The sequence below is a fragment of the Meleagris gallopavo genome, chromosome 10 (genome assembly GCF_905368555.1).
Source record: "Meleagris gallopavo chromosome 10, MGAL_WU_HG_1.1, whole genome shotgun sequence".
NCBI lineage: Eukaryota > Metazoa > Chordata > Aves > Galliformes > Phasianidae > Meleagris > Meleagris gallopavo.
The window spans coordinates 19,417,585-19,444,813 of record NC_139413.1 but is presented as its reverse complement, the minus strand read 5'-3'; the positions used below and the strand labels follow the sequence as shown (position 1 = coordinate 19,444,813).

The following is a 27,229-nucleotide window of genomic DNA, read 5'->3' as shown; positions in this document are numbered from 1 at the left end:
TCAGGAAAGCAAAGCTAAATCAGTTCAGGAAGGAGCACGAGAATAGCTCTCTAATATCAGTGGGAATAATCGCATGAGAGCAGGACTCCACTCCCATACAGCAACATGCAGCAGAGGGGCTTAATAAAAGTGACAAGCATAGAAAATAAGACCAAAAAAACCTACTCCCTAATAAAATTAAGATACAGTGGGTTGAATCATTTGCAAAAGAAGCTGATCTCTGAAGCAAGAAGTAGCCAACAGAGCTTCCACGTAGACCAAGTAAAATAGGAAGGAAAATGATGTTAGCGTGCACAGTTTTTATATACAGAGGTATATAAAGCAAACAAGCAAACAAAACAAAAGACAGCCACTACCCACAGCCCACACAGACTTGGGGTTCTAAGTGGCAGCTATCACTGGCTCCTCCTGCAAGCCCTGCCAACACAGACTGGGGAAGCATGGGATTGTGGCTTCGGAGACTGATACTGTGCCGCTCATTTGTTATTTTAAATATTCTTTATTCTCCTACTGTGAGAGTTCCCCAGTTTGATTTATGAACCAATGGATCTGAAAAATACTAAGTGCCCAGATACATCCATAGAAAAAGTTGAGGCTGATCCTGAAAGGAGCTCCCAAGCACTGAGCTCTGCCAGTCTTGGGGCACACCAGGGAGCTGCTTCCTCCCCAGAGAGCCTGGCCTGCAGACACCAGCAGCCTGTGAGGCGCCTGCCACTGGGGTGCTCAAGGATCCTGCCCAGGCATTTGGTAGTGGCATTTCCTTCTGCATCCTCTACCCGTTCCAGAAGCAACTGTGGCTTTTTCAATTATCTGCACGTTGATTTGTTGGTTTTAAGAGAGGCACCTGCCCCCAAAGCCTTCCTCTTTCACTGTGCTGCAAACATATGCAAGATGTTTACGATAGCAAACAGCAGGAGTGTTGAGGAGTCTCACCAGCTCTAATTAAAGCAGGCTCATCCTACAATTTTACCCGTGTAGAACTGAACTCGCTTATTTAAGTGCACAGGCTTAGCTTGCAAATACCAAAATACAGGTGTCAGTATACGACAAGTGTAAGCTGCTGAGAGGGGAGTTTTCCGTTAATCCTTTTGAGCAGATGTGTTGCAGCAGATCAAAGAACACAGGCTCCTGCAGGCCGGACTAGCACACATCCTGGGGACTGGCAGGGAAGCACTCGTCACTTCTTTTCCTAATGGGGATAACCCCATTAGGATGAGTGCAGTACAGGGCACGTTCAGCCTGTCCCTGCCGGTCAGCAAATCCCCACTCATTGCCTTGTTATGGGTACTGTCCCTGTGCCCCAGTGCGTGGCCTGGCCCCACAGGGCTCTGCTCTCTTTCAAGGGTTGCCATGAGCATGATGCCATGAAGGATGCTCCAGTGGGATGCCTTGGTCATGAAACCATGGTGCCCAGGGCTGGAACAGGAGCAATAGTGTTTCCCCAGTGCAAGCCTCGAGGTACCATGAGTGAGATAGCTCTGCGGAGATGTGGTGAGGATTTTAAGTGCAATTTCACTTTGCTGCTACAGATGAACAAACACAGCTCTGTTAGGGGTCCAGCAGCACCACAAGCTGCTCCAGCCAACAGCTGTTTGTCAGCACAAATAATTGCTGTGGACAGACCACCAAGCACACAGGCTGTTTGGAGGGGCCACCATTCCCACAAATCCGTTCCAAGAGTGAGAAATCCACGTGCAGGTCTTCAGGGCAGGGATCCCTTCTGAAGGCCAACCACAAATGCATATCTGCCCCCACAAAAGAAGAAACAAGTGACATTGAAGGTGAATCTAAGCATCAATCAGCCTGTGCCTCACTCAATCACTGAGAGGCTCTGCAGCTCCTCCAAGATCTGAGCCTTCTTGATGAGAAAGGTGTCTGACAGAGCAATCTTCTCCTGTATTAACACACTGGCTTAAATCAAGGTTTTAACAGTATCTCTCTGGAGTCTCCTGAAGGTTTATGGAACAATAGAGGAAGATTTCTGAAGACACAGCCAGTTGCCTCCAGTGTCGCCTTTACAACTCTGCAAAGGACAAGTCAGATGCTCGGGGCATGCAGCTTGTGGCCAATGCTGATAACAGGATCCAGACAAGTGGGTCAGCTCTGAAGAAATCCAGAAAGACAATGCTAGTGCATCCCAGCTCTGCTTTTTCAGGTTCATCTGTAGTTCAATGACTCTGCTCTGCAGAAATATTCAGTCTTCCAGGGGCTTCTCCAAACCTGCTTGTTTCTTTTTCCCTTCCACAGCCAATCTGACCTTGGCTATTTAAGGCCCTCTAAACCTTTCTTAATCCAACAGCCTCTCTTGGTAGATTGCCAATCTTCAACGTTTTCCCAACAACATTTAGATCCAACAATCTTCCTTTTAGTACCCCTGAAGTGGGAGCTCAGGGTACGGAAGCAAATGGGATAGAATGCAGCAGCTGGACAGCTGATGAGCGGCACTCAGGAGGACTGGCAGCTGTGCCATAGAGCTCGGAAATATACGTGCTCTCCATGCCCTGCCTCTGCCACCCATCTGAGGGAAGGCAGTTCTTGTGCAGTGGGGTAGCAGAATTCTGCAAGATGATACAGATCTCCAGAAAGCTATGACACTCCTCCTTGAAGAAATGGTAAGAGTTAGTACAAGCCTTGTTTTGCTCTGAGCAAGCATTTCTGCACAGATCCGCTGCTCCGGAGTGACAGCCTGCCCTGCCAGACCCCTCGCCAGGGCTTCACAGAGATGAGCATGAAGCACACCCTCTCCTCCAGGTGCCTGGAGCCCAAAGCCAGCATGCAGACCATGTGCAGAAATTAAAAACCGAGCTTGGGAAAGGAGGGCGTGAGATAATGCATCTTTTTGCACGGCCAGTTAAGCATCAGCGTTCTGCTATCAGCGCAGGGAAAGAGGGGAAGGGAAGAGCAGGGCGCTCGGGAACAAGGACCGGGTGCCGAGCACAGGGAGCCCATTGCCAGGGCAGGGAAAGTGCAAGCAAGGAGACAACACACAGGAAGAATATGGCTAAAAGAACAACATGAAACAAAAGCCAGGAGCCTTACGGAAAAGACAGCAGCAGTACAACACCACCCTAGCACTGCACAGAAGAGACAGACACTGCTGGAAGCAGGCAGGCAAAGAGATAAAGACAAGCCAGCACTATGTTCCTGCTGCCTATGTGGCAGCACTGAATAAGCCTCCTGCTCTGCAAAAGGTGGTAAGTACAGGGAGTAAATGTGCCAAGGGTTCCTCCAGTCTTGGGATAGCACATATGGAAGAACCTCGCTTCTTGTAAGAAGTGGCAGTAAGATTTGCAGGCTGCTATTAGGGTTCTGTCAAGCTAATGAGTCTTAAGGGTATGGAGTTCTTCTCATGAATACAATAAATGGCAGCTATACTGATATAAGCTCTTTCCAGTTCAAATATTGATAAAAGAGTTGTGATCTACAGTGGCATTACAATTTATGCCCAGTCTGGAGACATTCCTTGTTTTATAGGCATAAGGCTAACAGGTTGGTTAGAGGTCAGAAATGAAGAAACAATTTTCATCACTCTTGATTATCTTTGAGAGATCCTGAAGCAGATGGAAGCTGCTCAGCCATTCAGCCCGTGCTACATATTTCACACTGACAAGGCTCTGGCATCATGAACGAAGGGAAACTTGAGGAGGAGTATTTCCTCCCATTTAAACCTGTCTTATTATTAAATCCTTCAGTCATCAGCAGAGCATTTCTTCTGCAAGTATTTTTTTTAAGCAAAATGCAAAGTTTAAGAGACCTGACTTTACACACTCAGATCAGAGTCTTGTGACATGCTCTGCTTTTAATTAACAACTCGGGCTGCCGGATACTGTGTATCACTGACTGCAAGAAGCCAAAACTAATTCCCCTTCAGCCAAGCACTGCATGTACGTAGCTTCATATATCCCCAGGTATTTGCTAGGTGGAATGAAAGCTGGTTACAGCTACTGGCTCAAAATTAACTGACAGCATCCGTGCAGATGCAATTCCTGACAAGCTCCATCTCTCACGTCAATAATGACTGCTTACCAGATCGCCGGGTTGCAAGTTAGCCCACCCCGAGCTGCCGCCTCATGTCACAACAGACATTTAAATAATAAATGGGAGCTTTATTTTACTCAGTGAGGCTTTGCTAAATTTAACCATCCAATTAACCCAGCAACATTCACGATCTGAGAGTTTTCAGAGTTCACTACTCTCAAGGAGGAAAGCTCAGTTGCACCAATTAACATTCTCTTTTCCCGACTACACAAGCAACTCCTTCTCAGGTCTTTCTGAGTTGGAGAGGCAACGAGCTCAACCAAGAGCCCCATGTAATGCTTTTAAGCTTCCCAAATGAAGATGATATTCTTCCATGTAATGCCAATGCCCTGGCCCGCTCTGGGCTCACATGAAAATAGATAGACACAACTGCTGCTTTACCAGCAGTGAGAGGTTCCTGGCAAAAAATAAAACAGATTTCAAAGAAAAGTTAATTTTGTATAAAATTAACTGTGATGTCTTAGCCCCATCCTTCTCATTAACTGCAGCACAAAGAACAGTCACCATTTCTTTCTAACCTTAGGCAAACTCAAAGCATACACATCTCCTGCTGGCACGATTGCTCACATTTCTTCTGCAAGCACAGTGCAAGAGACAGTATGCCCAGAGATGGGCAATGGAAATTCTTCAGGTCACTTCAACCCAACGTAAATACATGTCTACAGCATCTGAGCAGCAATCACAGCGAATCCTGTTACATCCAGCTGGCTTCTCCACTCTATCACACACAAAGCTGATTTTATAGAAGGCGCTAACTGGTAACATCTCCTTTGGTTTATGCAGATCACACTGCAAAGCACAAGAGTGCTCTGAATATTAAGCTACTGCATCTTTCTTCAAAAATAAATAACTAAGCTGAGGATGAAAAGCAGGGGAGACTGGGCAGATGCTACCCCAGCTATGTTACTCCAAACCTCTGGTGTATCCTCACATGCCTTTGCAAGTGGGACATGAACAAGGCACCTCCCCTTGAGCAGCCCCCTCCCAGCCAGCACAGCTGCAGCCAAGTCAGAGCTTTGGCCTTCGTCTTTCAATTAGCTGCCCCATAGAAGAGGAATACCAAGGCTACCAGGCCCTTGAAGCAGCACAGGGAATAAACTTTCCCAGACCTGGTTTCTAAAATGCTGGGCAGCTGTAATAGGTTTTAGAACACTCATCCCTGGATTTCACAGGGATGGATTCTTTCCTAGACCTCTTCAGTTTAATCTCCTTAAGCCTGGAAGTTATATCTTTATATAGAGTGAAAATATTTTACCACTGTAATCTAGTTACGAATATTTACACAATTTGCCCCAAATTCTCTCATTACAGCTGCCATTCTCAATTATTCACAGGTAGTGGTACATGCAGTTTCCGTGGAAACCTGCAGCTCACAACCAAGCGATGCGCAGCCAACCGCAGGCAATGGGCACTCGAGCAGAACCAGGCGGATGTGTAATTATGCTGATATCTGACCATCTCAAACCCACGGATAGCAAAAGGCTGGTTTACATTTCAGCGTCTAAATTTCAAGTGTCTTAACTACGTCAGGAAGCAACCAAGTCCCTGCATCTCCCAAAGCATAATAAACTTGATGAGGAGGCTGTAACTTTTATGACACATCACATTTTCAACATTTCACTATCATTTTCTGTATTTACCATTGAAAGTAAATGGCAGATTACACCACCATAAAGTTGGTCATAAGTGATTCACTCCATTACATTTCAGGACCTTCCCCACTTTTAACTAGTGAATTCGTACTGGTAACTGCCTGACAATTTGCTGCCCTATTTTCCTTTCCTTCCATTAATAGCGGTTTTATTCTAATAAAGCTCCTTGTCTCTTAAACGTCCTTTGGCATTTAACACTCTGAATGCTGGGAGCACCAGAAACAGGTATTATTGTAAAAATATCTGAAAGCCCCTTGGAAATGCTCTCCGAGACAACATACCACACCAGTTTTCTGTTGGAAAGACTCACGCTCTCCCTGATGTCCTACTGAGGTGCTGCCAGTCCAGACACCAATGATGCTTCATCACCCACATATTGTATTTTCATATGAGCTGCTTCACATTTTTTTCCCAAGCCATCCCCCAAGCTATGGCACAGGCTCTTCCACAGCATGTTCACCAAGTCACCAGCTTCCAAATCCTTCTCTTCCACCAGAATATCTTCAGCACTCAAGAAACAATTACGCTACTAATTGGTGATGCTCCCAGTGATTATTTTATGCTGGTGATAGACACAGGTGCACGCAGGTTTGTCTGTATCCACCTGCTGTCCTACCTTCTATCTATTCTTTAATACCCCTGAGCAGAACTCACAATGGTATGGTGCTCTTGCACAGCGTGCAGGGTTTTCTACAAGGCTGTGCTCAGAGCCTTCATTACCCTAATGATGCAATCAGCAACGGCCCATGAGGTTGCTGTGCCCTCCCTGCAAGCTGAACCTCCCTCCTCCACAGCTGTTCGGGAAACCAACTCAAGCTTCACCACGCTTAGGACAGCATAAGACTCACATTTTCATCCAGGAGTTTCCCCACTTAGCCCAACATCAGGACCAGAGCAACAAATGACATTTCTGCTGCAAAGCAACTACTGAGTTAATCCCATGTGAAGTTACAGATATAAGCACCACTCAATGCATCTAGATGCTGAATCAAGGAGCACAGCTCTGACTGGCAGAGATGCTCAGCAGTAGGAAATTAAGATCTAATTAAAAGCACCACGTTAAAATGTTTGTTGCACCTGCTTTGTTCTGAGTTTAGGGTTTGCCAAATGCAATTTCCAAACTACTGAGTTCGGAAAATCCTCAGAGCTCCTAGAAGCAACCCTCTGCACATTACTTAGCAAAGACAGGCTGGTAAGGCGCTTGCAAAATATCTTTATGAAAATCAACAGCTCCGTTGGGAAAGCAGCGGGTGGTACTCCTACCTCTCATTGCTGCTCAGAGCAGCTGACATGGGAGCATACAAACACATCCTGAAACACAGCACTGTGCTCCTCTTCCCTGAAAAGCATCAGCAGATCATGGGCAGATTTCTTTTATTAAAACATTGTGGTGTTTTAATAACCAACGAGCTGCTATTATCCTGTTGTTGAAGTGGAAGGGAATTATTTGAGACAGCTGATCAGTGGACTGAAGATAAGCACTGTCGACCTATGAAGTTGTACTCCTGAAGTTCTAAACAAACTTCTGCATATTTACTCTCTTAAATGGTGCTCAGTGCAAGGACAGCAGCATTTCAATTAGACACAGCTCCCACTTCCCTTCCTGCCCAGAAAACCTGCTGGCACTGGGGACAAACCCGACACAGTTGCCTATGGTTTAGCCATAACTCTGCTGAAACTTGTATTTAACTGCACAGCCACTTCTCTAAAAATCAGTCTTTAATAAGTTATCTGTCAGGAGAACCTTGAAGATGGAATGGCCTACGATAATAAATGCCAAAATAGCTCAAAAATGCTGAAAGGGTCACACTAACAGCAGTGCTACAGAGGCACTGTTAAGTGCGTAGCTCTGGAGTTTGGGTAATTCCTGCTGGTAAAGCTTTCGCCCGCACTGCACTACCTGCTCTTTCCACAGTAGCTGTAAATTAGCAATTAATGTGACAAGGAGCACAAGTTCAAACTTTGTTATTTGGCAGTGAGGTCCAGTTTCCATGAAATCCAGCACTTCATGTCTCACTCAGCTGAACAGTGCATAAGGGAGTGAATCATTGGGTTATATTCAGATTCTGCAGATTCATTTTTCAGCCACAGAAAAACAACACTTGCCAGGCTTAGAATAGCAGCACTGATCTAAAGGACAACCGTGCTGCAAGTTTTTAAAAAATGTATACCATAAAAGAACAGGTTAAGTGATAAAGGAAGGCATTTCAATTCTATGCTTCAATGAATATTAGCGACACAGTTGATTGGGCGGTGGAGAAGATGAGCTGTCAAGTTTTGTTACTTAACTTATGTTTCAGACAGTTTTGTTATACACACCCGTTTTGTTTTATGGACACATTTTATGTGTTTGCTGTTGGTCAGATGAAGGAACCATATGGTAGCACAGGACTAGGTGGGACGCTCCGGAGATCTCTTGCCTTTCTGTACATAAAAGAGCAAGGAAAGATCAAAAGCAGCAGTTCCGTCTGGCTCAGCTGCACTCACCGCTCTATTTGCTTCAGCTTTGCTTATGATTTGTGTAACTGGCAAATAACATCTCACTCGTGTTAGGACTAAATGTTCTAAGGAAAAATGGGAAGTTGGATTCAACCAAGTCTCGATAGGTTACTGCGGCTCACCATCTTTGAGTTCCTCCAAATATCTCAAAATTTGGAGCTGGAGGGGCTGAAGGGTTCGGCAAATCCACCAATCTGAATTTTGGCAGAGCCACTGCCGGCAGAAGAAAACTGCTTCAGTGCTCAGCAGCATCTGGGATTTTGCCCTTTGCCAGGCAAAAGCCTCACACCACACCTGGAGATGTGCACATCTCTGCTGTCAAAATGAACACAGGGATGAGCTGACTGCAGCCTTCCACACCCGTGTCAAAGGACATGAGAGCTTCCCCCACAGCAGGCTGGCATCTCAAGCACCAAACATCTCAGAGGGATCACAGATAGTGAAGATAGGCTACTGCTACAAACTGTGCACAACTAAAAAGGCAACATCTAATTGATTGGACTTGAATACAAAGACTGCAAAATAATGTGAATGCATGGAATTAGAAAAACCCTTCTGAGTCACAGAGACCAGTTCCTGCCTAGTACGTAACACAAACCCCCTCCTGAAGTTTCCTCTTATCTCATCTGACCCCGTGCCCCCACACAGCTGGACAAACAGATGTTCCAGAGCCTTCCAGGTGCACTCTTGGTTGCTACAGGAACAAGCGAAAAAGCATATGCTTGGCCTGTAAGATGGGAGACCTGGAAAACAATAAATCCTAGGACTTACAATATTCATGCAACACTGTTACAGAATAGGTAAAGCAGCTCTAGGTTGGTCCTCACCTTCTATTTGATTGGGATGCTCAGTACTGCTGCCACAAACATTGTGTGTTAAATTGACTGTAACTATTTAGTGTGGAAGATACAACTAGGATGAGCGCAACAAAGAGCAGAATCCAGAGTGAATCATGAAGCTGAAAATGGACAAACACTTCACTGTTCTTTCCAATGGAAAGCCTGCAAGACATCAAACGATACTAGCAATTAACAGCTATGTTCTCACACAACATCTAGCTGAGCTCAGAAACATCTTGCTTTGTGATGCCATAGAAGTTCAAAAAATAATCAGTTTTTTATTTCATTAGTTTGACTGAAATCACCACCTGGCTCAAAAATCCTTCCCCCTTGGCACAAACCAGTAGAGGACAGAGAAGCAAGGCAAGAGAATGAGCTGCACATACCACAGGGGCTTACAGAGCTCAAGCCGGTCACCTTTTGGAAGAGAATTTACAGATGCTCAAGTTGGAAAAGAATCGTGGAATTGGAGCAGGAAAAAAGGCTCTTCTTGAGATGGAAAACCAATTTGAATTAAAGTTGAGATGAAATGATTTCAGTTGTGAAATTAAATATTAAGTTTTGAAACAAACTGGCCAATCTTAGTCTTGAAAACTCACTGTTGCTTTGGTGGTTGTTTTGTTTTTTTTTGTTTGTTTGTTTGTTTGCTTATTTGGGGAGGAAGTGAGGGAAAGGAGCAGTATATTTTTCTTGGAGACATCCTTTAATCTAACTTTCAGAAAGATGTGCATGGCTGAAACAAAGACAATTCAAGCAAGAGACACAGGGAATGGACTCTTCTAGCACAGAGCCTACAACATCATCAGACTGGAGATGGAAATACAGCCAGGCACATTGACTGCTAGGAGCTTTGAACAGATGCAATTTGCTCTCCCCAAGCACTTCCTGGAAGGCCTGTAGCAAGAGGAGTCTTACGAGTCCATGTGATCTAGAAAGCAGTGTTAGGAGTCAGAACATTAACACCAGAAAATGCATTAACTACATAACATGGGCATAAGCTTGCTATGATAGAACAGTGAGTATAGCTTGCCTCATCAGTGCTCATGCTTCAACTGGCATTCAGTCCCTCAAGATCTATGCTTTGATAAAGCACAAGTCTCTAATAAGGACCAGTCTGAACAGCAGTTTAAGTTGAGAATTCAGACATTAACGATTAAGTTGTTTAATGGTGGTACTGCATGTTGTTGAATTGCTGGTGCCCATCGGGCTATAGGTCAATACTAACAGTATCTGAGGTCTCCTGGGACCTGCTAGAAGCTTTGGATAAATAGAACTGTCAGCATTAAGCTAGAAACAAAGTCAACGACATCTCAGTCAAATCTGAAAAATTGAAATTCAGAATCTTGAGGAAGTCAAGAAATCTGCAAATCCTGCTTTTGAACCTGACATGTTCATTCCCCATGACTTAGTGCAGAAAACAACCCCATCTATTATAAACAAAGACCAGGAGGAGGGATGTGACACCAAAGAAGGTCTGCAGCCTGCAAAAAGACTTACAATCCTGACTAGAATTCTGCAAGGCCACGGCTGCTGGGACAGTCAAGCACAACTATTTGAAATACGGATAAAAGTAACAAAAAAGTACAAGGAGAACTAAAACCACTTTCTCTTTGCCAACCACAACAAATAGCTCAATAATATGAAATGTCAGTTGGTACTTGAAGCACGCTGGATGGCCAGACAGAAAATGCATTTTTTAGATCATTAACACATTGGGAACACACAGATGTGCAGTACAGCTACATCTGTGCATTGTAATTTCTACAGTAGTCACAACTTAATGAATCATCAGTTGTGACAAGATCAATGAACCGAATGGAACAACAAACTAAAGCTAGTAAATTCATGCCCAGGGCAAGAGCTAAGGGTTTATTATTATTTTTTAAACACTTCTGCCATTTTTAGTGTCTAATTAGTAAGAACATGAATCCCTCATAATTCTCCCTCTCTTTGAAAGTCCTACTGCAAATGACAAAGATTTTATTCATCTTTGCTAATTTCAAGTCTAGATACTACTCATTTGATCAGCAATGTCTTCCTCAGGACTGTGAGCACACGGCAGGCCGAAGTTATGATGTCAGGACGTATGCTACATACCAATCAGGTGGACACTCATTAAGCTTGCCACCTCTAGGCAAACCAACTGCTATTTCTTCCATCAGGTCACACATTATTCCTGCAGGCAAAGCTTCAAACTGAGGTCCTCTGCGCTGCTGCTTTATGAAGAAACAACTTCATACCAAAATCAAGGACCCCAATCATTTATCCGTAAAGAACACACACAGAGTTTCCCCCTCCCAGCCTCAACAATTTCAGTACCGTGCTTAGTGATGACATGTCTACATACATAATATCAAGCTAGGTCTCACATCCATTAACAATACTGTTAAAGAGAAAAAAACATCCTCCTGACAGAAGGCAACACACAACACCTAATCTTCTTATACAGCTTGGTCCATGCAAGCAAGAACAGTCCCTTCTGCTTCACTCTCTCTCCTGGGTGAACCATTCTGACCTCCACCATATGCAGGCTTTCAGTGTATTGGTGCTTGCCAGGGGTTCAGCTGGACTCTTGTCTTCATTCCAGACTGGCTGCAAGGGACAGCAAGCTCTCTGCCTTGCCTGGCTCACTCTCCCCAGTTCAGGCACGGAGCTCCAGCTGGAAGGCACTGCCTGCCATTGTAGCGCTGTTGGCACACACTGCTCTTCCCTGCTGGGACTCAAAGAGGAGATGCAGGCAGGACTTACACTTGCTCCCTCACTAAAGGCTCCTTCTATTCCTCCTCCCGACCTTCCACGTCTGCCCTTTTTTATAATGGATATCCTGTAATCTTGGACTATGCATTCCCCAATTCATTACCTTCCCCTGAAGCAGCTTTTGCTAATACCACCCTGTGTTCAGTTCATGCATTTTTCATAAATATTTTTATGTTTTCTGTTGTCTCTTCAAGGACTTTCTCCTCACCGGGACCAACTGTGCCATTGTCTAAATCAAAGAGACACAGAAAAATTAATTCATATTGCCTTGCCTGTAAACAAAATACCATTTTGTAACTGTAGTATGAAAAGCAAGACTTTGGGTTTTTAAGATCTCCAACAAGTTAATGTTGGCTGTGTGTTTCCTTTGGTCTGAAAGTAATTAAAAGGTCATAACAGTTGTATTGTGTGTAGTGTTTCATGCATCTAGCTTTGTTTTAAAGCATTCTGCATTTGGTGCTGACAAATACACTTATCGGAGGGAAATTTCCGCCAGTCTCAAACTGGATAACAGCACAACAGTGAACACTATAATTGGATAAGGTTATAGCTTTGATTGCTATTTGGATTTCCCCACTCAACTCAAACACCAAAAACTTGGAAAGATTTCATCCAGGCTGGACCCTTGTGATAAAAGGATTGAAACAACAGAGCACAGGATTAGCAAGGCAGATGAATGTCTACATTGCAGTGTTTTCCCATGGCATCAACCAACCTGCCTCATCAAGGAGCTAGATGGTCTTGGAAAAACAGGTCTTATTATACCTCACACCTACTGGTTCTCTTAAGGAAAAAGGATTTAAAGAGCTATTTCTGAGCTCTGTGCAGAAAGAATCTGAGCAGGTGAGACTGCCAGAAAGAGCCACTATTATCCAAGTGAAACATCCTCGAGAACAAACAGCAGTCAGAAAATTCTATGGGGAAGGTATTAATACCTCCATAAAGATTCCCAGGGCTTCTAAGACAGCAAGTAGAATGAGCGTAGTTTAGATCATCTTTATACCAAGTGTCAGTCACTAATAGCTCAGATGACAAATTAACAACGAGGGGTCACAATAATTACTTCCTTGCACCCCAAATTAGGATCAATTACTCCTCTTGCTTATTTTCTGGGCACTGCTTTTTAGTAGGCACCACAAACGTAGAGCCTTCCTGACTAAATTGTATTTTAAACAAAACATTATCAATGAGAGATGCTAAAGACAAGTAGATGTGAGACTTGTGAATAAGCATGATGCACAGAAACCAGATGTCAGCAAGATACAGGTCTTTAATGCAAAGCCAGCCTTGCTTTGTACAACTTCTCAGGCCAAGCGCAAAGGGTGGCCCATCAGCAGCACTCACGTGGTTTTCCTTTTTTCTGCAGGAGGTGTTCAAGTATTTGGGAAACGTTCTCTCCCTTGGGTACAGTGACACACACGGTGTGCCACCCCCACACGCAGGGTCTCCCTTCTCAACAACTGTTGCCACAGATTTATTAGCGTGTACAGAGATAGCAGTCCCATGTTGTTCTGGCATTCACTTTAAAACAGTGATTTCTCCAAGAATGATTTAAGTGGTGCTGCAGTTTTTAGCGAGAGGAAGAAGATAAGGCAGGAGCATAAGCCCAGTATAGAAACTTTTGTACATACGGAGATTTATATTTTTGTAGCTGTAAGCACCGAATTCTGTATGGTCACGGTTATCACATTCTGTTCTCTCCATGCTCTATTTTCCATTTAAGAACTCACTCTTCAGTTCTATTAAATGGATATATTCTCCCTCTCCTGCAGGAGAAGTTGCAGAAGATCAGTATGGTGCTATGTCTTCTGAAGTGCCCATGTAAGTCACTCAGAGTCTCTCAGTTATGAGCAGGTACAGAAGGTAATTTTGCCGAAGTATTTAAGTGCTCAGAAAGACTTTTAAGGACATCTTGCTCTTGCCCTTCCCTTTTTCCTTGGAACCAAAGCAGACAATTCACATGGCACTGTCAAACAGTGTTTCACATTAATTTCCAATAGTTGAAATAATGAGGTACTAACTCTCTCAGAAGGCTGTTCCACAACCTAACAGACTTCAAAGACTCTACAAATATATACTAGCAACTAACTTTATTAGTCAGCAGGAGAAACCAGCAGGGCCAACATATAAGCTACAGAGAGCACATCTGTCAATAACAGGTTGCTATAGTTCTCCACAGACACTCTCAGAATGAGGCATCTTGAAAGAGATGCAGCCATAAGAAAGGTCTTTTGAAACATCTGATGATAAAATCTATTCTTGTAGCTTCTGATGGGCACTAGTGGATATAAAATCTGATGAGAAATGTGATTTTTTTTCTGACAAGGTTTACAGTGACAGTTACTCATATTATCTAAAGGAACTAACTTCTTATTTGTCTCTCCTAGTTGGATTAAGTACACTTCCATTTAAGTGCCTTTTAAAATAAGAAATTGATTAATTTATAATTGCATGTTTTCCTTTTTTTTTTTTTTTTTTTTTTTTTTTCCTTCTGTAAAAGACTTCTAGATCCATTTATGCACAACTCATTAATAGAAGTATTTTCCCCTGGCTGCCAGTCCTCCAAACTCAATTCATTAACTGAGAGTCATTGGGTCCAGCCCTAGCATAGTTATTACCAAATAAACATTTTGAGAGCTAAATCAGGGCTCACTGACACCTAATCAACTCTGCTCTCTTGTTCACTATTATTATGTTCACATTATATTTCTCATGTTCACAAACATAAGAAATGCTAAGAAGTTTTGCGATAAGCCTGCTGTGCCTTGCTTGGAAACAAGAGATGAGACAAACGTGGCAGGCAAAGAAAGGCAGACAAAACAGGCTAGCCAGAGAGCACTTAAATGAAGAAAGCAACCTGTCCTAGAAGAGGATAGGGTATCCCCAAAAATCCACAGATCCCCCAGTGCTTTGGGAAAGACATCTGCAGGGCTCTATGTGGTCCATCTTTAGACGTGTATTAAAGGAAATACTAATAAAATCCCCTCAAACAGGAATAAGTGCAGAATAGGTCTGCTAAGACTAGATGGGCAGAACTGGAACCTGGCAGACAATCTATGATAAGCTGGGAATTTCAGTGCAAGGGAAGGCTCACTCAGTCACATTCTGGGCTGGGTTAGGGCATCAGCTAGCACGTCTCAACCCATACATCCTTATTCTCCTAACATGTATTTACTTCAAATTTTACATTGTATGTTACACCCACATTGCGATGCACCTTTTTTGCCTCCATAGTATCTAGGCCAAAAAGTTTACAGCACATATAACACCTCCCTGGCAGCCTTCATTTGCTGCTCTGTTCTCATCCTTTTTAGACAACTACTCTTTTTAGTGTCTGCCTCAACATCCTCAGAGAGGACTGAAAGTCCATCCTGATGATAAACTCCATCATCTAAGCCTGCAGTACCTTTTCCTCGAGCCAGAGTTTTTTTTTCTAGTTTCCTGCTTCTTATCCCCTTCGCAGTCCCAGCCCTGAGCTTTCAGATGCTGCTGTAGCCACAGGGGTGGAGGCAGATGGGACCGCCAGCCTCTGCGCAGTGACGTGCGAGGCAGTGCTGGTGGCTGCTGCCTCCCAGCTGGGACCGATGATCTGTTCCAATGGAGAGTCAGATCAGATTAGCTTAAACCACAGACAATTTAATCTAACCTGTCTGATTTTAAACTGGAACAAAGACACAGAAGCAGTCATCTGGCCATCTCTGGTCTCAGCTGGGACATGGCAAGCCACAGCACCGTCCCCAGCAAGAAAGGAACCTGCCTGCGTGAGCAGATCTCTGCCAGAGTTAAACTGATCTGTGTGTGCCTCATTTACCTCTGGAATAGGCAGAACGTTTTGTAAGCAGAGCAGCAGTAGTGAACGGCTTGACACACTTTCCATAACACTTTCTTAGGAAGCTGCAAGAGTGAGAAGCAACCTGTCTTCACACCCTGAGCCCAGGAGAAGAGAGAAAAAAATGCCCAGAGCTCAATTATCAATTTTCACAACAGACAAGTTACCAGGAGGTTGCCACAATGCTCTAAATGAGCATCTGTGCTTCTGGGTATTTTTGTGAGGGATTTGAGAAATGGAATAAGCAGAAAGGTGACAACAGTTACTAGTGACAAAAATTTGTAAGTGTTCATAGAATCACAGAATGGTTTGGGTTGGAAGAGACCTTTAAGATCATCTAGTTCCAACCCTCTGCTATAAGCAGGGACACCTCCCTCTAGACCAGGTTGCCAAACTCCCCATCCAGCCTGGCCTTGAACACTTTCAGGGAGGGGGCATCCATAACCTCACTGGGCAACCTGTTCCAGTGTCTCACCACACTTACAGTAAAGAATTTCTTCCTAATTGTGTTGTTTTCCTCCCCCTCGAGAGTTGGACATAGCAGCAGCATAAAGGCTTTGGTCAGCACGGGCTGGGAAGCGGCCAACATGATGAAGTGAAATATTGCCATTGGCTGACCCAGAACATCAGTCCCTGAAATTAACTTGAACTACTAAACATGCCAATAACATGTACTACATGTTATAATCATCATAAGCATGCCCTTAGCATGGGATAATGATTCTACTGGACTACAATATGCAAATGTTTTTTTCATAAAACAGATTAATGTGCTTGGAAGAAAAGTAACATGCAAACAGCATAGAAGAAACATCCCACAGGGATAGGAACTCGAAAAGTATTGACTGCTGCCTAAATGATGTGAAGGAATACATCATTGAGACATTACTTGTATTAAGTATACTCATCCTTCCCGTAATACGAAAGGGATCACAACCAACAAAACTAGAAAGGATTCATTCTTTTACTCTTTGAAATTATGCATCTTGACCTTCCAATTTCATTTCCTAAGATGGTATTAATATCAGCAGTTTATGAAGAGTAAAAAAATTCTAGAAGATAACGTTCTTAACAGAATGGAGAAGTCATCCACACCCAAACCAATACACAATCCTGATATTTCTTGGTACAGAATTTAAATGGCACTACTGCCCACAGCAGAGTATGGTGACTTGATACGGCCTTAATTACACTTATTTCACTGAGGTAACTGGAGATTCTCTTCAAAACAAAACAGCAACAACACAAAAACAAACAAAAGAAACCAACCCAAGCATGAGGTCTTTTTCACAGGATACAACAGCATGCTATTTCAAGATACCTAGCAGTTGCAACACACACTCTGCATTAGAGCTGTCAAAGAGTTCTACAGAAAACAGTTCCTTATTTGTTTGCCACTTCAATTTGTTTCTATCTGGGAAGCCCTTCCTGTATCACAGGTTCTGTGTCTGGGTGCTGCTCTGCCACTGGAGCCGTCAGCTTGCTGACAACAAGGTGACAGCATCCCCTCCTGCCACAGATATAATCTCACAGGATCTCATTTGAGAGCCAACATGCAGAAACAGTCACTCACTGTGAAAGACAAATATTCTCGAGATTAAGAGTAAGTATCTTTTCAGACACAAGGTTTTATGGGAGCGCATGATTCCAAAGGGCTCAACTTAGCATTAAATACATGATGTTTCACATAAAACTTTTCAAAGGTTGTATTTCTTGCTTTATAAACTCGTGGAATGAACCTGGATGTTAACCTTAGTGCATGGCAGTCTTCTGATGGAACATGCTATCACGGATACATTATATGGCTATGTACAATTAGTTAATCATTTAAACAGAGTAAGAAATGGAAATTATGGCATTTGGGTCTGATAAGTTCTAAAGATCTGCTGATGCTCCTATTTGGAAGAGACCAACAACATTTAAAACTTTGCCTCTGAGAAGTAATTCTTTGCCTACCACTCAAAGCCAAGAAAGCTTTTATTATTAAAGATTAGAAAAACTGAGCTCTGCGTGTAACACTACTGTTATCATTGAATCTGATCTTTAAAAATAAATAGATAAAACTGTACTGAGATGATAGGTGCTCTATAGATATCAAAGATTAAACAGATGAGCTGTCTTCAGATTTTCTTGCAGCATGAGATGTAATGGTGATACAAGTAAAACACCCTATAAATTTTCTTGGTCTATTTCTAATGGATTGCCAGTTCTGCTCAACCTTCTACGCTATGGGGACTGAGAGAACACCTATTTTCCCTTGAACTTCCAGGATCCTTCTAGGTGTTGTGCACTAATTGAGAAATGGCAAAGCTTTTTAGCAGGATGACAGGGCTACTAAATTGACTTACCAGAGAAATGCCAGGCAACCTGCTGTTGAGCAGCATACTGCACTCTTTCCTTGTGAACACCGCTTATACTTTAATAGCTTAAGTCCACGTGAGCTGGGATTTACACTCTTCGAGGTGACAACCTAAACTTCTCAATTGTGTTACTATGAGTAATTGGCTTAATGTTTCCCTTTTTAACAAGCAGAAGACATGTCACAATCCACAGGTGACATGCTTCCAGGCTTCTTTGTGCATCACCATATTAGCAGTGAAGCAGGTGGAGGCTCACTGCGCTGCGGTGCTTGGGAAAGCAAGTTACAGAGGTCCTTGAGCTGAATCTCATACAGATGGAAAGTACTGTTTGGGTTGCTTGGGTAGAGAGCAATGAGCAGGGGTAATATCTCTGCTACCACAGCTGCCTTCTCATGGAGAGACCAAACAAAGCCAAAACAGTCAATGGCCACAAAATGAGAAAAGGAAAGAGCTGTGTGGTCTCCTGACCAGAGGCACGAAGAGAGCACTACCAGTCTCAGGAGCAGCAGTCTACGAGGAGGCTTAATTCATTTACAGAATCAGAACGAGCACATCCAAAGGGATTCAATTTCCCTTCCATAATTGCCTCAATTCTATAATGCACTACTAAAAATTCTTCTTGGCAAAAAGGCACAAAAGCATGAGTCAAAGCCCAGTGATCCTACTGATCCTTCTGTAACTAACCAAACATAAACAAGGATTAAACATAGCTAACTTCTGTTTACCACTGCAATAACAAAATTAGCTTTAGAAGAGTGTTCACAAGAAGGACATATTGTTTCAGGCCTTGGGAGATCTAGCTCTCTGCAGAAATCATTTGTAACAGTCAAATGTTTATCATGTACAGATTTTAAACAGAGTAACTCTAGGAACTGGAATACAGCTGGCAGATGGTGAAAGAAATTAAACTCATGACATGGTTCAGTAATCAGCAAATTACAGTGATGCGGAGGTGCTTCCCACCCTGGGACATTCCACGGCTCCACGGAGACACACCAAAACTTCCTTTATTGCTGACAGCATGAATCTGACCAGCGAAATTCAGCCTGTCAGGGTACCTGAATGCTGAAAGCAGGCAACTCCTTCCCTAGCTTTTCCACCTGTACTCTGAATCAGGAGCTGCCCTCTGGGCAGACAGATCCGTGCCATATCATTAGGAGTCTGCATCGGGGATTTGCACAGATCTATGCTGAAAATGGTAAGTGGAGATGAGTCTCATTTTCATTTAACCTACTTAAAAACAAAAGGGAAACGAAACTCTGAATATATTCAGTGTCACTTGGATTTGATTGTACGCTCTGGGTTACAGCAGAGGGGAAAAAAAAAATAAAAACCTAAGTGCACTGATGAATCATTTGCAATTCGTTTCCAAATTCTGGGAATAAAGCTTGTAACCCAATGTTCAAGCTGGAAAGCTCTAGGAGAAGGGACTGACCAAGCAGTCTCTATTTGAGCCTTCTTCTTTTCCCAAATAATCCATGTGTCCCTGCCCATGCCTCGAGGACTTGTTATGCATTGCTGTTCCCTATCTTCCTGCTGGAACCCACAGACAGAAGGAATTCTTCAGCTTACAGGTGACTGGAGATAAGCACCATTCTTGCCACCCTTCCCAGCACAGCTGCAGTGCTGAGCGTGGAGCTCGGTGGAAGGGCACCAGGCTGGTAGTGCTGCAGGCTGCCTGCAGCCACGTCCTTCTGCGCTGGCATCCTTCCTACTCGCATTTCATATAATCTCCTTATTTAAAACGCTTGGTAATTCTCAACATTACAACTGAATGATATATTTATTAATTTGTTAGAGCCACTAACTGTCCCCGAGGCTTTTCTTGGGAATGTGTGTCAGCATATTGATTCTACCCTCCCCTCCTTGCACTGCTTTCCTCCTCTGCCAGGCAGGCAGGAACGTACTTCTGTGCTGCTCCAGGTCATAATTGGAAAAAAGATAGAAATGTTCAATATGACTCATGCATAATTCAGCTTATCAGCTACCCGAGAGAAATGAGAAGAGAAGGTATATGCACGTCTTTTTCTTCTACTATCAACTGAAGAAATAATTTCCAGTTACACCAAGTATATACATAGTTTGTACACAACAGGATTTGCGGTTAGGAGGAAAAAATGAGAGAGAAGGGAGTGAGAGTGAAAGGGAAGTAGAGAACCAAACTGTTAGAAGAGATTCACATCTGAGGGTTCCCTCTTCCTTAAGAAGACTGGACTCAGGCTTCTCTCTTAATATTCAGAACAGAATAAGTTAGCAATTAGAAAGGATTATCTGCCTCTGATCTGTAAAACATCGTGCAAATCTAAATAAAATAAAGCTCCAGATTAGTTAGCTACAAAGACATCTAATAAGAGCCTGCTAAACCCTGACTGTGACTTCAGGATTTAATGTTAAGGCCTGCGTTCTAAAGAGCAAATTGTGCAGAAGCATTAAAACTTATTGTTATAAAGGATTTTTAATGTAAAAATCAATATGTACTCTGTATTTAGCAGCATGTAACCATAAGGACGTTTTTGATAGAGCTTTGTCATGCATCAGGGACCGCCGCATTAGTCAAATTCTTGAAAGGAAGTGCAGAATATCTGCATCATTCAAAATGCCACCTGAGAGCAATTACAGAAATTATTTTAACCCCAGAAGCAGAGGGAAAATCCAATCCTAGCTGACAGCCTTGAGGGTATCAATCGTTCCACGTGAAATGTGTCATTTCCAAATAGCTCTGCTAAATTCAGGTGAGGAAAGCAGCAGCAGACCAGAGAGGCGGGGTTCTTTACGTTTGTATTTTACAGACCATTGAGGCTGTTTGAACGCAGCCTGACTTAAAATATCTGCTTTGCAAACCCATCAGCAAAAGAATTTTGATCATCAAAAAATGTCATGTTCTTAACATACAGGAACAGTGTAATCTACAGCAGACAACAGAGTAGGATGAGACAATACAGTTGAAAAAAAATAAACTCACCCCCATAAAACCTCAGAAAAGAAAGCAAGATACAAAATGTGTTTTCTCGATGCAGGTACATTGTAACAGAGCTCACCTGCTCCATCAGGTTAAGCCAACACATGCAGCTCTTCCTCCTCTGTAAGCAAGCTCACAACTCCAAATGCATGCGCAGTCTGAAATTGCTTTACAGCCATTCTTCTTAATTTTACCCATTATGAGAGTACCTGGAAGGGGTCGATACTCTTCAGCTAGAGAGGAAAACACAGTCCCAAGCCTGCAGCTGCAGATGGTTTCTGACCTCATGGTATCGCGTTAAATCAAGCTTTAGCCCCAATTTAAGACAGCTTCCAAACAGAAAAGCAGGCTCTGTGCTTGATCGCTTTCATAGCTCTTAAACAGCACAGGTATGCCTTTTCCTGTTCCTGGTGTTTCATAGCATTCCCTATTTATGCGGTGGTCTGCAAGTTTTACCTCATCAGGAACTCAGCAGGAGCTCCACGGAGCTGAGAAATACTGTTATGTTCCTTTATGCAATGCATGTCTCTGTGGGCCTTTGAACATTTAACACAGAGCAAATAAATTATTAGTGCATGTGTGCATGTGCATACAGATCTAAGATACACAAAGGCAAGAGCAACCAAAGGAAACAGGAATGTGCATGGAACAGTTAGATATTAAAGTATCTACTATCACAAAAATCCAGTTGTAAGAATCATTTAAATGCAGATCTGCAAGGAAAATGCTGAAAGAGTTCTGCTGAGCTTTGTGTACTCACATACACGGCTGCAAAGGCAAGGAGTAACAAAAGGGACCCGCTTCTTCTACCTAACAGTTTTCAAGTCTATAGCACCTGTTATCCATCTCTTAATAATACCGCTGAAGAGCAAGCTGATCCTTTAAGATGCCCCACCTCCCGAAACAAGATACACAATCACATCAAGTACTGAATGATTTCTATGACTCCCATCATCAGAGTGCCTGAGCACATTACAGCTGTTTGATGTATTCTTTGTCACAGAGCAGAGAGGAAAATATGATTACTTCTATGCTACAAATGGGAAGAGAGAGCAAGGGACCACAGTGATGTATCTGGGAAGTCGGTGGGAAAGCAAGGAAACAAACAGCGTCACTCTGCATGGCTGGCACACTCACAATGGGACAACCACTCCTGTGCTCTCACAGCCAGACTGAACAGAAAAACACCATGTAATTTTGATGATTCAAAATCATACAAATAATTCCCAGTTTTTTTCCCTACTCAAAAGTTTCTCAGTCTACCCATACACACCAAGCAATTTGCTTAAGCCTTCTCGCACTTGTCTTAGTAAATGCAAATAAAAAAATCCATTCAGCCGAATGTCCTGGGTTTGTAACATCCCAATGCACTTACAAAATCTTATATGTAAACAAATACTGCAACACATTGATGTGCTGAAAAAATCCCTTTTGCCTTAAAAGCAAACAATAATTCCGACAATCTACTATAAAAGAAATCATCAAGTGATCACAAGCCCCTTGTATCTTCCACACAGCTCTTCCACAAAACATTCCATTTAGAAGAAATAGAACATGGCAAGCAGAAAAAAACCCATATATCAGACAAGGACAGAAATACGTTCTTCAAAAGGAGAAAGAGAATAACAAGTCATGACTACAGCGAAAAGTAAACCCAGCTAAATTCCGCATCAAACTCAAAATCTGAAGAGCAGCCTAAAAATCCATTCCAAAAGAACAGCACTGATTTAATCCAGAAGGTGCAGCAACAAAGATTAAGTTTCTGATTGTCAGACACAATTCTCAGATTCCCTGAAGACGGGCATTATATCAAAGCAGACAGATGAGAAAAGTATACAAATGTCTCTTTAGCTGGGCCTCCAAGCCAGGAATAACACACCTCAATCAGACAATTCAACTAACACACTTTAAGGAAAGTTCAGAATCTGCCATCCTTTCTGCTTGTGATTGTCTGAAAAATAACAGCTTCCATCACTAAAAGAAATCACAGCAAATGGAACAGGAAGAACGCAGCTTTTCCAAACCAAGCTAAAATATCACCGTGTCATTTAAGAGAGCTACAACACAGCTACCAAAGCCAGAGCTGTCTAAGGACACAAAAACCACTTCCCACTTACCTTCTAACACTGTTAATTTGGCACTTGTGTTTATCTCCCCAACACTGTTGGTGGCTGTGCACTCGTAGATAGCTTCGTCTCGATGAACACGCAGCGGCTGTATCCGCAGAACAGATCCCGACCCATCATCAAACTCGATAACCTTTAACAACAAAAGCAAGCAGTTTTTAAGCAATAGCTACTTCAAGAAAAACAAAGTCAAAATAATGCAGAGGTTAAAAACAAAACATAACACCCTGTAATCTACAAAGTATCGTGCAACTGGTCTGTTGCTCCATGTCCAGAAATGCAAAAATTTCAGTCAAGAACTTATCAGCCCTCTGAGAAGCCTAGAACAAATGAAGATCCAATGAGGTTCTTTATGAAGCAGTCAAGCATAAAAACTATCAACCTGGTAATAAAGAAGTGGATCTGATGATTTAAAACATCTGAGCCGTATTTGCACTAATGGTCTTACTAATCACGCTGATCGCAATTTAGTGCCAACTCTCACCTTCATGGAAGAGCAGAATGATGTACTCCTGTAGGATCACTAGGAACATAGTTACAGACCTACAGCAACTGCCTGAGCACCTGCAGCGTGTGCTAACTTCAGTACAAAGCAAGGGGTTGTAATGTCCTTCAGCATCAGGTACTTTGCAACTCTGCCACGATCATCAATGATATAATTATAGCTTTTTCCCCAGCATAATAAATAAAGTCCTTAATAAATCATTGCCTTACCATCCTGCTAAGGACGCTGCAACATACATTACTCCAAGAGAAGAAAGAGGTACCTGTTAGCTTACAGCTGGATCACTATAAGCTATGCCTTAATGGCAAGCCAGTGAAGAAGCAGCCTCAGGCCACTGTTAATGCCAAGCTCATCCCTCTCTTATTACTGAGCACTGTAAAACTTGAAAATATTAACCAAACTGCAGATGGTGACAACATGAGAGATATGCACAGACCCCTGCTGTCACTGGGGAATTCAGGGGCAGACAGAGAGACTAAGCTGAGTGTTCTTCCAAAAACATGTGTCAGCCTGGGACCTGCATCACCTCTGCGCAAAACTTTCAGCTGATTTGCAAGAGCCCTACTTATGGGCTCTTCTCATGGCTCCAGGCTGAGGGAGTGAAAATGGGAATGCAAAAACAGCAAGCGCCACAAGGCTCTGCAGTGACAGGAGATAGGAAAAACCAGAAAGGTAACTGCTGGAAATCTGCAGTTCCTCACACTGGAAGGAATAACCATTCTGCTCGAAGTAATAGAAATACATGACAAAAAACCCTGCTCTGGGGTCAAGCAGCAGCAGACAGGGCAGAGAAAGGTGATCATGACTGCAGTACGTTTCAAGAAATTACTTTTATTTTTTTAATTGAATTTTAAATTAAATATGGAACTGTGACTAAATCTACTACTACTATAATCCCTCCATGGTATTTTAAAGCAACATGGTCAGATGCAGACATTCATTCAGTTCAGTGATAAGGATTAGAACGCTATGAGGTGAAAGAGCAGGAAAGCCCTTTTCCCCTTCATGCCCTCTGAATAAACGCTGTGTGTGTGAGGAAGACAGCTACAGCCACAAAGAACCTGGCAGACACCAACACCAGAAGCACTGCTCAGTTTGCTAACTGTGGATACTTCTTTTGTGCAATAGCTCAGCATGTCTACATTGGATTTGATGGCTTTTTCTCATTTTAACTGAATTCCCATTTTCTTCTAAATAAAGACGTAGTAATGAGGTATAATTAACAGTTGTCTGCCAAAATATCCAGACATCACTCACTATCTCCAGTCTCTGCACTGTCTCAAAAGTGATGTGAATAAAGGTATGAGATTGCTCACGTGAATGCAATAAGTAATAGCACATATCCCTCTGGTAAGCCACAAATTCACTACAAAGTTTATATTTACTTGCAAACCTGAATGTTTAAATGGTTACTATACAACAAAACTTAAACCTTTATTGGGGGAAAATACCAATGTAAAACAAGATTGAAATTGATTACTTTAATCAATGTTTCCTGCTCACATACAAAATCATGATTAAAATTGGTGACTTGAATCAATCTGCTCTGGGCTACAAAGTCATCTGCACTCCAGTCAGGAAAGCAAAAACATCAAAAGGCAGCAGAATGTTGGCGGGGTCACACTTCCAAGGGCAGTTTTAGAGAGAAGAACCCAATCCAAAAAAAGCAACGTGAAGAAAAAGGTGGAAAAAGTCAGTGGAAACATATTTGCTATCTAAAACATGAACCTTATTGGACACCTATACGAAGGTAAAACTCTGGAGGACAAGATATATGAGGAGCAGCTGAGGTCCCGGGGTTTGCTCAGCGCAGAGCAGAGGAGCTGAGGGGAGGCCTCATGGAATGCAGCTCCTCACAGGGAGCGGAGGGACAGCACTGAGCTCTGCCCTCTGGGGACAGTGACAGGGCCTAAGGGAACAGCATGGAGCTGTAGCAGGAGAGAGTGGAGGGGGGAATTAGGGAAAGAGTCTGCTTCACAGGGTGATGGGCATGGCTCCAAGTCTGATGGAGTTCAAGGAGCATTTGGACACTGCTCTCAGATGCAGGGTTTGAACTGTAGGTGGTTCTGTATGGAGCCAGGAGCTGGACTTGATGATCCTTGGGGGTTCTTTCCAACTCAGGATATTTTATGATTCTAGGGAAATCAAATTACCCGTTGAGATGGCTTCGTGATCTCCTTTCCAAGTATATATGTTGAGGGTGCTAGCAGCAGCACTCACTGAGAAAGCCCTCTGTTAGGATTCTGACATCCCACTTTTAAATTACACCAGGTGTAGCCAAGGAGGTATCATGTCAATGTTCACAATGACAACAGAAAATCACTTCTAGATGCAACTTTTATCCGCCATACCATTCAGCGTACAGCTGTTTTTCATCTGAAGAAGGGTCTCCCATGTGTGTGCAACCAGCATCATGCTTACAAACGACAACGCTGGCTCTACAGATAGCACTGCTGCAGGGAAGGAAGCTTACTTTAAAGTCCTAGATTTGGCATTGCTATGTTGCAGAGAAATCTGAGCTGTAGTGACGAATACTGTGTACTGACAACCTGCAAACACAGGATCTTTTTTCATAGGATCTTTTTTCATTTTATTTTATTTTTTATTTTCCTAATTACCTCAAACCGCTGAGAACTGACTTTCTTCCCCTTCTTCATCCATGTGATTCGAGGCTTGGGCTCTCCTGTTGCCTGACACACAAAAGAGGCCACTCCTCCAGAAATCCCAATCTGATCTTCAGGAGCTTTCATAAATGTTGGTTTGCCTGGAAAAACAACAAGATCACCCCATGAGAACACAGAATCAGATAAGGAAGGAACGAGTCATATACATCTAAATTAAAAGATAATTGGTGCTCCCGCAACAAATCCAGGTTGAACAGCTTCGGTCACACAAAGTCAGCACAGCCTGCAACATGACAAGCACGGTTTCTGCTCGAGTACCCTTTTTCCTGAACTGAATGAAGTCCATCTGCTTTGCCTATAAATGAGGGCAACAGAGGGCTCCCCCAACCCTTAGGCATTCCTTCAAGTATATGAGAAAATGAAAGAATTTTTACTGTTTTTTTTTTTTTTTTTTTTTTTTTTTTTTTTTTTTTAAATAAAAGGATTTTTTGCAAGTATATAACATGGTCATAGCACTGGAAAATATAGAACAGCTGACACACCAGACCTACAAAATGTACCATACGTTGACATTCGTTTTCCTGAAAGCTGTTAAGGCATTTGTCAAAATTAACAGATACAGTTTTATGTGCACAACTAAGAACCTTTAATTTCATTTGAGATGTGGACTGGCATAAAAATCCTACAGCCTAAGTACTTGGAAACCTGCACGGGCTGGGCTATGCTTGGTAAAACTAATCACTAAAAATGAAAGTCAGCAAAGAAACCAAAGTGACATTCAGGCCTGAAAGACTCAGCAAAAATGAAAAAAAAAAATCATGTAACATTTTAATAATCAATAAAAAGTTTCATGAAAATACAGTTGTGCCCTCTGGATCAATGAGATTAGGTGTCCAGGTTGAAATTTTGCAACATCCCAGGGCAGTTTTGAAATGCTGCTTTGACCAAGGAAGATGCCTGGGATGATCTCTTATCCTTACAGAACATTAAAACATTTAACCCCTTGCAGAGGGTTTGCAGAGCACAGCCACGATGTCACTC

The 27,229-nt window shown here is 42.7% G+C and overlaps 1 protein-coding gene and 1 long non-coding RNA gene across 10 annotated transcripts in view; one reads left to right on the top strand and one right to left on the bottom strand.

The window, feature by feature from the left end:
- The window catches only part of PTPRF (protein tyrosine phosphatase receptor type F), a 343,189-nt gene that overhangs the window by 147,271 nt on the left and 168,689 nt on the right, over positions 1-27,229 (bottom strand). For all 9 annotated transcript variants that reach the window (XM_085231921.1, XM_085231920.1, XM_085231924.1 and 6 more), the window contains exons 4-5: positions 26,183-26,328; positions 23,051-23,192 (exon numbers count right to left, since the gene is read on the bottom strand). In XM_085231921.1, coding sequence (XP_085088047.1) covers positions 23,051-23,192; positions 26,183-26,328 — 288 coding nt within the window. The remainder of the gene's footprint in view (positions 1-23,050; positions 23,193-26,182; positions 26,329-27,229) is intronic.
- LOC146543724 (uncharacterized) lies at positions 18,828-27,047 on the top strand. The gene is made up of 2 exons (XR_014885301.1): positions 18,828-19,172; positions 21,937-27,047. It is a non-coding gene; the product is annotated as an uncharacterized LOC146543724 (long non-coding RNA).